The sequence below is a fragment of the Otolemur garnettii genome, unplaced genomic scaffold (assembly GCF_000181295.1).
Source record: "Otolemur garnettii isolate 467f Iridium unplaced genomic scaffold, OtoGar3 scaffold00073, whole genome shotgun sequence".
Classification (NCBI taxonomy): Eukaryota; Metazoa; Chordata; class Mammalia; order Primates; family Galagidae; genus Otolemur; species Otolemur garnettii.
The window spans coordinates 4,007,221-4,021,236 of record NW_003852468.1 but is presented as its reverse complement, the minus strand read 5'-3'; the positions used below and the strand labels follow the sequence as shown (position 1 = coordinate 4,021,236).

Below are 14,016 nucleotides of genomic sequence, written 5' to 3'. Positions count from 1 at the left end.
GGTCCTCCTCATAAAATAGTCTCCCAGGCCACTTTCTTCAAGTGTTTTCCCTGCACTGTCTTTAAGTATTTTTATAGTTCCATGTCTTAAGTTTAAATCTTTTATCCAGTGAGAATCAATTTTTGTTAATGGTGAAAGGTGGGGGTCCAGTTTCAGTCTTTTATAGGTTGCCAGGCAGTTCATTGGTTGGAATCCAGCTTCATTTGTTAAATAGGGAGTCTTTCCCCCACTGAATATTTTTGATAGGCTTGTCAAAGATCAAATGGTGATAAGTAGCTGGGTTCATCTTTTGGTTCTCTGTTGTGTTCCATAAATCTACCTCACTGTTTTTGTGCCAGTACCATGCTATTTAGAGCACTGTAGATTTATAGGATAGCCTGAAGTTTGGTAATGTGATACCTCTTGCTTTGTTTTTATTTCTGAGTAATCTATTTGTTATTTGAAGTGTTTTCTGATACCATATAAAAGGAAATACTATTTTTTTCAAGTTGTTTAAAGTATGACAATGGTGCTTTAATGGAGATCGCATTAAATCTGTAGATTGCTTTGGATAGTGTGGACATTTTAACAATGTTGATTCTTCCCAGCCATGAGCATCATATGTTTTTCCATTTGTTAACATCTTCAGCTATTTCTTTTCTCAGAGTTTCATAGCTCTCTTCTAGAGATCTTTCACGTCCTTGTTAGGTAAATTCCCAGATATTTCATCTTGTTTGGTACCATTGTAAAAGGAATAGAGTCCTTGATTGTTTTTTCAGCTTGACTGTTGTTGGTGTATATAAAAGCTGCTGACTTGTAAGTATTGATTTTGTAGCCTGAGATGCTGCTGTATTCCTTGATCACTTCTAAGAGTTTTGAAGTTGAGTCCCTGGGATTTTCCAGGTGTAGGATCCTATCATCAGTGATGAGTGAGAGTTTGATTTCCTCTGACCCTATTCAGATACCGTTGATCACCTTCTCTTGCCTCATTGCGATGTACTTCCTTTACTATGTTGAATAGCAGTGGAGACAGTGGGCATCCTTGCCTTGTTCTGATCTGAGTACTGAGTGGAAATTTTTTAGTTTTACACCATTCAATATGATATTGGCTGTGGGTTTGCTGCAGATGGCCTCTATCAGTTTAAGAAATGTCCTTTCTGTGCCTGTTTTCATAAGTGTTCTGATTATGAAATGATGTTGGATATTGTCAAAGGCTTTTTCTGCATCAATTGAGAGAATCATATGGTCTTTGTTTTTTATTTTATTGATGTGATGTATTATATTTATAGATTTGTGTATGTTGAACCAACCCTGTAACCCTGGAACAAAACCAGTTTGATCATGGTGTATAATTTGTTTGATGTGTTGCTGAATTCTGTTTGCTAAGATCTTATTGAATATTTTGCATCGATATCATTAATGATATTGGTCTATAATTTTCTTTCTTTGTTGGATCCTTTCCTGGTTTGGGGATCAGGGTGATATTTGCTTCATAGAATGTGTTGGTAAGTATTCCTTCTTTTTCTATGCTTTGAAAAAAGTTGTATAATATAGGTACTAGTTCCTCTTGAAAGGTTTGATAGAATTCAGATGTGACACCATCTGGTCCTGGACTTTTTAGGAAGATTTCGTATTGATGCTAGTTCAGTGGTTGATATAGGTCTATTTAAGATTTATAATTCTGGTTGAGTCTAGGACAGTGATGTGCTTCCAGGTATTGGTCCGTTTCCTTCATTTCCGTATTTCTGGGAATAAAGATTTTTGTAGTAATCATTGAGGATTTTTTGAATTTCTGAGGTGGCTGTCATTATTTCTCCTTTATCGTTTCTGATAGATGATATCAGAGATTTTACTTTTCTATTTCTGGTTAGGTTGCCCAAAGGTTTATTAATTTTGTTAATCTTTTCAAAAAATCAACTTTTTGTTTCATTGATCTTCTGAATGATTCTTTTGTTTTTTGTTTCATTTAGTTCTGCCCTTATTTTGGTTATTTCTTTTCTTCTGCTGGGTTTGGGGTTGGAATGTTCTTCCTTTTACAGTTGCTTGAGATGATTCATTAAGTTGTTGGCTTCCTCTCTTTCTGTTTTCTTGATGAAGGCTTCCAGTACTAAAAATTTCCCTCTTAGGACTGCCTTTGCAGTATCCCACAGGTTTTGATAATTTGTGTCTTCATTATTATTTTGTTCCAGAAATTTGGTGATTTCCTTCTTAATCTTATCTTTGACCCAGCTATCATTCAGCCTAAGATTATTTAGCTTCCATGACTTTGAGTATGAAGATTCCCATTGCTGTTGAGTTCAACTTTTATTCCATGGTGGTCTGAAAAGATATAAGGAATAATTTCTACACTTTTAAATTTGCTAAGGTTAGACTTGTGTTCTAGGTTATCTATTTTGGAGGATGACCTGTGGGCTGATGAGAAGAATGTATATTCAGTTTTATTAGGGTGAAATGTTCTGTAGAGGTCTGTAAAGTCCATTTGTTCTAGGGTCAGGTTTAAGTCTAATATTTCTTTGTTTAGTTTCTTCTTGGAGGATTTATCCAAAACTGTCAAAGGGTGTTAAAATCTTCAACTATTATAGTGCAGGAAAATATCAAGTTGTTCATCTCCATTAGGGTCTGCTTTATGAATTGAGGAGCATTCTGGTAGGGTACATAAATATTAATTATTGAAATCTCTTCATGTTGGGTGTTTCCCTTGACAAATATGTAGTGACCTTCCTTATCTTTCTTTATCTTTGTTGGTTTAAAGCCAATTGTACCTGTTACTAAAATTGCAACCCCTGCTTTTTTCTGGTTTCCGTTTGCCTGTATTATATAAGTCCGTTCCTTTACCCTGAGTCTATTTTTATCCTTTAAGGTAAGGTAAGATTCTTGTATACAGCAGATATCCGGTCTCAGTTTATGTTTTCCAGTCAGCCAACCTGTGCCTCTTTAGAGGACAGTTTAAACCATTCGCATTAATTAATTGAGAGAATTGATAAGCCTGGTTGTGTTTTGGGTGTCATGATTTTTGGATGTCCAGTGGACATTTGTAGTCCTTTCACCACTGTGGAAGTTGGGTTTTGTTCAAAAATTTCTTGGTGAGTTTACTTTGGAGGTAGAGCATTGTGCTGGTTGTTGTGGAGGATGGCTCAGAGAATATCCCGGAGAGCTGGTTTAGTTATGGCAAATTTCTTCAACATGTCAGTGTCATTAAAGTATTTGATTTCCCCATCACAAATGAAACTCTTTTTAGCTGAATAGAGGATCTTGGGCTGGAAGTTGTTTTGTTTTAGGAGAGTGAAGGTCGATGACCATCTTCTTCTGGCTTTAAATGTTTCAGCTGCGAGATCTGCAGTCATTCTGATATTTCTCCCTTTGTAGGTGATGCTTTTCTTATGTCTGGCTGCTTGCAGAATTTTCTCCTTTGTCTTAACTTTGGCAAAGTTAATCACAATGTGTCTAGGAGATGCTTTGTTTGGATTGAGTCTTGTTGGGGTTCTGAAACTGTCTGCTATCTGAAGTTCTGTATCTCTTGCAATGCTTGGGAAATTCTCCTCCAAAATCTCTTGGACTAGAGCATCTATACTTTTAGGACCATCCTCTTTTCCTTTGGGAATTCCTATAAGACAAATGTTTGATCTTTTGGAGTGATCCCACAGCTTTCTCAGGGAATGATCAGTTTTTGCTCTCCATTTGTCTGCCTCTTTGAGCATTTAGGAACATTCAAAAGCTTTGTCTTCAGTGTCAGAGACCCTTTCTTCTGTCTGATCAACTCTTATTTCTGAGGGATTCTATTGTATTTTGGAGTTCCTCAACTAACTTTTTCATTTCCTTGAGCTCTGCTATTTCCTTTCTTATTATGTCCATATCTTTGGTGACTTTGTGTTTGAATTCATTAATTTCTTGAGACAATCTTTGGAATTCTGGTTCTATCTTTTTTCCATTCTTTTATTTGCCACCCATATTCTGAATTCAATTTCTGACATTGCTGCCATCTGTCTTATCATGGCATCATCATCAGTTGTATCTCCTTTGTCATTTCTTTGGGGGGTGGGGTTTGATCTACTCTGGTTATTCACATTGCCAGAGTTCTTCTGTTGGGTCTGCACCATGTTTATTTTCCACTGTTTGGTTATTTGAATGGGTAGGGTGAGATTGAATTGGGGTTCCCAGGTGGTAGAGATAGCCTCTTACCAAAGTGCTAGGCTTTGTAATTGTGGCTTATCTCCTACAACCTTACAAAGGCCCCTTTCAGAGTTTTGGCTGGAAACTCTAAGGACCTACTTGGTGAGATAGTGCAGTCTAGCTCTGTTTTGATTATCAGCCAACCTCTACCCTATCCTAAGAAGCCACAGTATTAGGTTTAAATCTCAGCTGTGGAGAGATATGAACAGCTGTAGCTCCCAGCCCCCACCCTTCAGTTCTTTTCTGCCACAGAACTTCAAAGGTCAGCCTCAGAATGTCCCCTAGTGAACAGCCCCAAACACAAGTTCCAATTAAATTGTCTAAGGCAGTACAAACCCTTCTCAACAGAAAGGGATTCAAGGGTCTCCAACTGCACAACTGGAGCCAGAGATCCATGCCCCTGCCTACCAGACTCAGTCCACACTGTTGTCTGCTTCTCTGCTCACAGGCCCAGTTGGAGCCAGGGGCCATGCCCTGCCCACCCATCTCAGTCCACACCCAGCTAACCTCTGCTTACCAGGCCAGTTGGAGTCAGAGGACCATGCCCCCACCTGCCAGTCTCAGTCCACTGCCTGGCAAGCCTCTGTTCACAGGCTCTGTTGGAGTCAGGGCACCACACCCTGCCCGCAGGTCTCAGTCCTCACCCGGTAAGCTCTGCTCACTGACTGGCTGGAGACAGGGGACCATGCCGTTGCCCTCAGGTCTTGGTTCACACCCAGCAAGCCTCAGCTGGAGGGTTCTGTTGGAGTCAGGGGACCAATGCCCTTGCCCTCAGGTCTCATACCATGCTTGGGTAAGCCTCTGCCCGCAGGCCCAGTAGGGCCTGGGGACCAGCCCTGCCTGCCGAACTCAGTCCACATGGGGCAATCATTTCGCAGTGTGGGTGCCGACAGAGCTGGGGGTTCTGCACCCCGTCCCACCATACACAACCCCTGAGGGTCAACACTGGCCGGGCATTGTCATAACCAGGGGACTGCTCCTCTTCCCGCTGAGTGTCCCTTTCTTCCCATACCCTCTTTCTTCCCCATTAGTCACAGATTCCATTCTGATGATTGGTGGTCTACACTATGCCCAGATCTCTCAGGAAAAGACCAAACACTCTGTGCTCTGCAGGGGGCAGGATTTCAGAATGCCATGCAAGCAGGGAAGGGTGGAATGGGAGTTTGGACTTGTGCGGGAAAATAACTGTTCAATTTTATGCCTGGTGGGGTGGACTTTAGGTTCATAAGTGGGACCTCCCTGGAGAAAGAGACCTGGGTGCTTAGTGGCTCTCTGCAGAGAAAATGAGATGTCTTTTGTTCCCTGCTCCCTTGCAGGCTATCTGTGGCAGGCTTCCTGCTTGGGGGAGGGGTTTTTGGTCCTCTTGTTGATAGGCTTTGTACCTGTAATTTGTTTTCTTGAATGCTTTTCCTTGGAGTTACAGCTTGCCGAACTTCTTTCTTGGCTCAGCTTCTCACCTTTGACTTCATAGAGCCCCATTCTGTCCAGTTTTTCTTCCTCTGGTCAGGAGCCTCTGCTGAGAGTTGCTACCAGTTAGCCATCTTCCCCGAATCCCTTGTTATATATTTATTATTTTAAAATATATTTTTGTTATGTGTGTATTATTAAGTTTTTTTGTGCTTTGTATGAACTTAGATTAGAAGAGCATGGTTGTATTATGATTTAGTTCATCTTAAACAACCTTCCTCTTTTCTTGAATTAATCTTCTCTTTCTCTTTTTTTTATTTCCTATCAGTTAAGTAGGTAGATATATTCTCAAGGCAGAAAATTAGGGATAATTATTCTTTTAGTTTTCTTTTATCTTCTTATTGAAATGTTACTAATGAGCCATCTTTAGTAAAATATATTAAACTCTGAATATTACCTTTCGAGTGGAAAAGTGACCAATGTTGGGTATTCTTTTTGGTCTTTAAATTCTTACTTGAGTTTATATATACAAAAATTAAAACAGAAATAAATGTTACATGAAGGAGATCTTTGTAATGCCATTTTTTTTCCTCCTTAATATAGGAAGTTCACAAATGGGTGCTACCATAGTAGATGCTTTGGATACCCTTTATATCATGGGGCTTCATGCTGAATTTCTAGATGGGCAAAGATGGGTTGAAGAGAACCTTGACTTCAGTGTGGTGAGTATATGATTGATAATTAATCTCTGAGATTGTGAAAAGATACAATGTCTAATTGCTGTGGTCTGAATGTTTGTGTTCTCCCAAATTCATATGTTGAAACCTAATCACTAATGGATGGTATTTGCAGGGGGGGCCTTTTGAAGGCAATTATGTCATGAGAGTGGAGCACTTATGACTAGAATTAGTGTCAGTATAAAATATGCCCCAGAGACCTGCCTTGCCCCTTCCATCATGTGAGGACATAGTGAGAGGGCATCATCTGTGAATCAGGAAGGAGATCCTCACCAGATACTGAATCTGCTGGTGCCTTTATCTTGGATTTTCCTGTCTCTAGAACTGTGAAGAATAAAATTGCCTGTCTTCTTTTGAGATTATCAATTGCTATTTAATTTTTGCATAATATATACACCCTTTCTCACCATCTTCCTTTTACTTTATCATTTGAGACAGTGTGTTAAATGTGTTAAGATAGTAGGAAGAAAAAAGCAGTGAATTAGAAATATCAGAAAACTATAAGTACTTTGTAAATAAGTAGTTTTTTTTAAGAGAGAAAGATTTAATGATTTGGTACAACTTAATGAACCTTCATTAGGCCTATGCCCATCTGTCAGTACTTTGGTGTAATTGTTAAGAGGTACTGCTCAGGTTTGGAGCCCAGCATAGCTACATTCTAGCTGTGTGACTTGGGAAAGTTCTTGTTCTTTCTGAACTTGCATAGAATTGCTATCCCAGTGTAATATTGTGATGATTATTTGAGATAATCTGATATATATCACGTGCTCAGTAGATGGTAGTAATTATTTTCATTGTTAACTAGTCTTCACCCAAAAGAAATGTGGACTGTTGTGTCATATTCATTATCATCTTTCAGGATATTTGTGCTTGCTGTTCCTTTTGCCCTTAGTATCCTTCTCTGTGCTTTTCTTTCTAGTAACCTCTTCAATATAACAGTTTTTATTATCTGTTAAATTTAGGTTTGGGTATGGAGTGGCAGAAAACCTAATGTAAAATAGGTTAAACAAGATAGATATTTATTTGTCTTTCATGTAAATCAAGCACAGAGATAAGCAGTTCAGGGCTGGTTTGGGTAGCTCTTTTGTCAGCAAGGACTTAGGATCCTTTGTCTTGTTGTTCTGTCTACCTGGTACAAGATGGTTCTTTGAGAAACAGGCATCTTGTCCAACTTCCATTTGACAGAAAGGAGGAAGAATCAGAAGAAAGACATGTGACTATTCTTTAAGAATACTTCTCAGGGGTTGGTTCCCCTATTTTTGTATAGTCTTTACTAACATAGCCCTCTCTAACTGTAAAGGAAAGCTGAGAACTGTTGTTTTTTTTCTTAGTAGCTAGGTAGCCAGTATAGATTGTGCTTTTTGTATCTCATTTAAGAACTTCCTACCTTTAGGTTGTGTTATGGGTCCTTACAAAAGTTTTAAGATACACAAAAATCAAGAAGCGTAAAACCTGCACAGATGAAAACAAATGAAGCCCTTCTAGTAAAACTGATAAGTAGAGCAAGTTGGAAGTTCCATGAGTGAATCAGAAAGGACGCTGTGGACTGTATTTCTTGGAAGTGAAATAATGGAACATAATGCAGTCTATCTCAAAACTTTCTTAGTGACCTTTGTATTTTATTTACATGTTCTAAAGTTTTGTTTTTGCATTTGCTTTTAACTCATATAAAATTGAGTTTTGTAGGAAATTACCAATTGATCCTAGGATTATTTATTTCTTGCTGTTTTTACATGCCACATTAGTCATATATTAGCCATATTAGTTTATTCTTTTTTACTGGCTTTTTTCTTTATCCCTATATTAGTACTAAACTGTCCTAACTACCATATTGTTATAAGGAGCTTGATATCTGTACCTGAATCTTGAGGTCTGATCTTGTTCTACAAGGAAATTATCCTAATTCTCAGTCCTTTGTTCTTTCAAGTTCTGAAAAACCTTGTTGAAATTTTGATGAGGATTGCATTTAATTTACAGATTAATTTGGAAAGAATTCAGCATCTGTGCAATCTCAAATACTCTCATTCATTAACATGACAGCTTTATTATGGCTAGTAATTCCCTTGTATCAGTTAGAGCTCTATCAGGAACTAGAAGTATACCATCTATTTTAACTAGAAGATTTAACATCTAGAATCGTTAACCAAGTAATAAGGAACCAAAAAGGCAAAAAGAGCATTGTGCTATCACCAGAGGTAGTAACTATAAGAAATAGGGAACAATTTCCACCTGTGGGGCTGTGAAAACAATGGGAAGTGATTAGGATCATTAAAATTTAATAGCTTGGGCCCTGTGGAATGAGTACTCCGTGTTGTCCAGGTGTTTCTGGTACCTTAGGAGCTCTTAGAAGGGCTGTCTCAGAGTTGGGTTTCAGACCTCTTAAGAGAGGGCACCTAGTTAAGAGTTTAGTATCTCTAGGAGGCCATTGAGGCTGGTGTGGGGGTTTCTGTGTATGTGTGGCAGGAGGTCTGTGTTTGGGAACCAGCTACCACTGACAGGATGAAGCATCCGTGGCTGCTGTGACACTGAGAAATTAGAAGTAAACAGGAAGAAATAAGTCCTTTTTCCTTCCCCCAAGTTTTGTATTGTCTTTTTAGAACTTCTATTGGTAAGGCCTAAAAGGGAGTCAGGTGGTAAATGAAATAAATTTGTAGAGTTCTGACTCCTGGTATGCCGTAGTAGAGTATAGAAAAATGGATTTGAACTAGAAGGAAATAGTTTAATAAATCAATCAGCACAGTCATTTTTCATCCCATTACTTTCAACTTTTCTGTGTCATTATGTTTTAGTTGTATATTTTGGATAAACAAAATTGTATATTTGAATTTTGATTTTTATACTCAGTCTTAGAGTCTTTTTATTTTAACTGTTAAGCTTAAAATATTTACATTTGTTGTAGTAACATATATTTGGAGTTAGGTCTTTCTTCCATCTTTGTTTTTCTACCCATGTTGTTACACTTTTCATTTGCTTTTATTTTCTGTTTGCCGTCTTTGTTTTGTATTAAATCATGTCTCTTTTATCCTCTGCTAATTTAATGTGTATTTTTATTTCCATTCATTTTGGAGTTACTCTTAAAGTTTTAATATACAAGTATATACTCAACAGAGTTTAAAATTAATCAGTGTCTTTATCTTCCTTCTGAAGCATATACACATCTTAGAACACTTTAACTTAGTTCATTTCCTTTTTGTCCTATGTGTAATTATTATTTAGTTAATTCCAGTTTATATTTGAAACTTCTGAGTTAAGTAATAGCTAAGTAAATAAATACATTTATTGAGTGCTTCCTCTGTCTTTTCTAGATTCTATGGCTATAGTAATGAACAAAACAAAGTCTTTTCTCTTTCTTTTTTTTTTTTTTTAAATTGTTGGGGAATCACTGAGAATACAAAGAACCAGGTTACACTGATTGCAGTTGTTAGGTTAAGCCCCTCTTATAATTGTGTCCCCCGTCCAAGAGGTGTGTCAGCCACATTGTGACTCCCCCCTTCCCTTTCTCTGCTCCCCCATTGCCCCATCTCTACCATGTACTGGCATCAGTTTTCCTCATATCAGAAGTGAGTACATTGGATTCCTGCTTCTCCATTCTTGAAATGCTTTACTAAGCAGAATGTGTTCCTCCTCCATGCATGTTAATACAAAAGATAGACTGTTATCATCTTTTTTAGTGGCTGAATAGTATTCCATGGTATACGTGTACCACAGTTTGTTAATCCATTCCTGGATTGGTGGGCATTTAGGTTGTTTCCACAATTTGGTGATTGTAAATTGAGCTGCAGTAAATGGTCTAGTGCAGATGTCCTTATGATAAAATGATCTTTTTTCTTCTGGGTAGATGCTCAGTAATGGGATTGCAGGGTCAAATGGGAGGTCTAGCTTGAGTCCTTTGAGGATTCTCCATACATCCTTCTAAAAAGGTTATATTAGTTTGCAGTCTCACCAGCAGTGCCTTTTCTCTTTCTTGAGTTTATACCCTAGTGTTGGAAGAAAAATGATGAACAGATATTCAAGTTAATATAGTATGTCAGGTGATGATAAGTGCTGTGGAGAGTAATAAGGAAGAATAAGTAGGATTGGAGTAAATAGTGGTAAGTTACTGCTGTTTTACATAGGTGGGTTCTGAAGGAATTTTGGTTAAGTTGACATTTTTGACAAGATATCCAGGAGAACCCATATGGACACATGGCTCTGTCTTAATAGGTATTATAGCTGAGAATAGAATTATAGGTCAATGTTGATTCTCTTTCAGTTAAAGGTAGAGTTCCATTGTCCTTCCTGTTTCTTTTATGCTGTTAAGTGTGTTGTCAGTCTAATTTTTAAAAGATCTTCTATATTTTTTCCCCTTGTTTTAATATTTTCTTTTTCACTTTGTTGTTCTATAATCCATTATGATGGGTCTATGTGCAAGTTATTCTTTAAAGGGCTCATAATGTTTCATCACTGTGAGCACTTACATTTTCATCATTTTAGTGGAGTCTCAGTCATTCCTTCTTACAGTAATGCCTCTCCCATTTATCCATTCTCATCCTCTAGAACAGTGGTTTTCAATCTTTTTTATATCACAGCACGCTTGTACCTATAGTTAAACTTCTGTGGCACACTTAAATTATGTTGATCAAAGAAAAGAGGAAAAAAGAGACTATACTTACTATGCTTTGAACTTTTTTTGAAATTAATTTAATTGATGATCTTTAAAAATTTTCATGGAACACCTAAAATCCTCTTCTGCAGTGGTTCTCAACCTTCCCAATGCTATGACCCTTTAATACATTTCCTGTGGGTTGAGAACCGTGCTGTTAATGGCATACCGGTTGAAAATCACTGCTCTAGAACTTCTTATGTCTTCTTTCTAGTGAAGCAAGAGATAAATTTTACACATAAAAATATATTATTGCTATATGATTATTGTATAGTAATCAGATGATAACAAGTATTAATTGGGGGAATAGTGTAAGGAAGGGGAGGTATTAATGATGTCAGATTACTGTTTTATATTGGGTAGTCAGAAAAAATTTCTGATGAGGTGACATTTGTTCAAAGACATGCAGGGAATAATACAGTGATTACTTCAGCTATGTGAAGGGAAGATATCCAGACAAAGGTTAACAAGTGTAAAGACTGACATAGGAGTCTTGAGTTGTACTGTTACAGAGAAAGCAAGTAGACACATGTAGTTACGTGAGTCAAAGTGGTACTCATGGGCGACATATCAAAGAGCTTGTAGAGTATCTGAGCATGTTAGGTCATTTTACTCTGAGTGTAATGTGAAGCCCTTGTAAGAGTTTGCACAAATTAGTGATCTAAACTGACATAAGAGTCAAAAGACTCACTCCACCTATTGGGCAGTGAACGGAGTGTAGGGAGAAAGGTAAGTATGAAAGCAGGGTTATCGGTTAGAAGGTTATTGTTACAGTTCTGGAGAGCAGTGGAGGCTTTATTTCCCTCTTTCCCTTCTTTCTCATATTTATTGAATGTCTCTTTTGTGCCTTACAGTATATGTTGGGAATATATGAAATAGTATCAAGCACTTTGCTCTTGGTGTTGGGGTGGGATAAAAGCCAGGTTATCAAAAAAATTACATTTTATTGTGAAAGTGCTATAATGTATAAATATACTAGTGTTAGTGAAGGATGTGTTCTGCCTGTGATCCTGGAGAGACTTTAGAGTAATGCATTTTTTCTTTTAATTTTTGTTAAGAATTAATTATAAATATTATTTTTATATTAGTCAATTGTATATAGTCTTTGGAGTCTTTGGTTGTATTCTCTGACATTACTTTTCTTTCCATACATTTGAATTTTTCTAGCAACATCTTTATCCATGTCTAAATACAAACATATGAACTCATTATAGTAAGATTATTAATTTTCCTATATTTGTACCAAATTTTCTTTTGTTCGCTTGCCTTTTAATTTTGTTCATTGCTTTATTTTTTGCATTTTAGGAAAATTTCAGTATGTTATTGAAACTGTTGATTTTGTGGTTATAACTTCTAAGCAAGTTTATATATTGTCACTTATCTACTTCTATATTTTTTTCTATTCTAAATAATTTAAACTTCATTTTGATATACGGGGTGGCTATAAAGTTCGTGTGCAATACAAACTTTATGGACACCCTGTCTATGCAAAATGACTACATTAATTTCTTACCTAGGAGCCAGTTTTCTAAACATTATTAATTTCATAATGCATCATTATACCATATTCTTGTTGCCTCCTTTAACAGCTATTAAGTTATTATGTATACTTCAAAACATATTTAAAATTCATGAGGAGATATAAATGTAAAAATTAATGGTGCAGTGATTAAAGCAGAAGGAAAGAGCCAGCAGTAGAGAGTACTGTTCCAGAATTCAACGAGTGAATGCTTTCATGAAGAAGGGACAGAAATCAGTAGTGTCAAATCTTGGTGATTTCACAGTACTGTGTAAGGTAAGTGAAAATGGCTCACTGTTTTTGGCAGATAGGAAGCTGTGGTGACAGTAATGGGGAGTTTCAGTAATGGTGACAGAAAGGAGGTGAGATGGCAGTTGCATGAGAAGTGAGGATGCAGAAGTAGAACAGCGTTTTCCACAGGATGTTTGTGAGAAACAATTAAGTATTGAAAATCTTTTGAAAACTATAAAGCATGTGTATATTCAATGTTTTCACAGAATTCAGAGGTGTCTGTGTTTGAAGTCAACATTCGATTTATTGGAGGCCTGCTTGCAGCATATTACCTTTCAGGAGAGGAGGTGAGCAAAATCAAGTAACCTGTTTGTTTTGGAGGAGGGGCTATAAATGGAATTTAATAAAATGAAAGATTTCCTTAGCAGCATATCATTTTTCAAAATTGAGTAATATTGAACTAATCTAAAGGTTTGCTTCAGGCAGAACTGTTCCTTGGGAATAATAATTTTTGAGAATAAAACAGATTCATCACAGCTATATATACAGTATGTCTCCTTTGCAAGAGTGATTTTTCTCTAGGATTTGCATGGTCCAAATGAAGGGGAAAAAGAAAATAACAAGATTAAAGAACGAAGAATCAATGTAGACCCTCCAAAAATTAATTGTTAAAACTTCCTATTTAGAAATTAAATGCAATTTATTGCTATAAGTAATAATTATTTAAATGCCGCCAGATTCTCCTCTCTGGAAGTCTTGGCACAATATATTTGGGACTGAGGGTGGTGGGGAAGTGGGTGTGGGAAATTTCTTTTTACTTCTGAGATTGGTTGAAAGATGAGGTTGAAGAATGGGAGAAAGAGAAACTTAAGGGAAGAGGTTATAAGTCATTTCTATTTCATATGTTTAGGAACTACTTCACCTTATGTATATATTTTTTTTCTTTAGAGACAGAGTCTTGCTTTGTTGCCCAGGTTGGAGTGCAGTGGCATGATCATAGCTCACAGCAACCTCAAACTCTTGGGCTTAATTGAACCTCCTGCCTCAGCCTCCCAAGTAACTGGGACTACCGGTGCGTGCCACCACACCTGGCTAATTTTTAATTTTTTTTTTTGGTAGAGACTGTGTTGCTCAGGCTAGTCTCAAACTCCTGGCCTCTCTCTTTGGCCTCCCCAAAGTTGGCTATTCACCCATATTTTTAAATTGGCTTGTTAGTCTAAATGATTTATAAGAGCTCTTGATAGATTTAAGGAAGTTCATTTTTTTGTTATATGTGCTGAAAAAATGTATTTTTATACTGTCTTTGTTTTGTTTTGTTCTGTTCTTTTTTT

General features: G+C 37.0%; 1 protein-coding gene across 1 annotated transcript in view; it reads left to right on the top strand.

Moving 5' to 3' along the window:
- MAN1A2 (mannosidase alpha class 1A member 2) overlaps nt 1–14,016 on the top strand; it is a 184,331-nt gene that overhangs the window by 58,166 nt on the left and 112,149 nt on the right. Inside the window, exons 4-5 of the mRNA XM_003793819.2 lie at nt 6,160–6,278; nt 12,952–13,032. Coding sequence (XP_003793867.1) covers nt 6,160–6,278; nt 12,952–13,032 — 200 coding nt within the window. The remainder of the gene's footprint in view (nt 1–6,159; nt 6,279–12,951; nt 13,033–14,016) is intronic.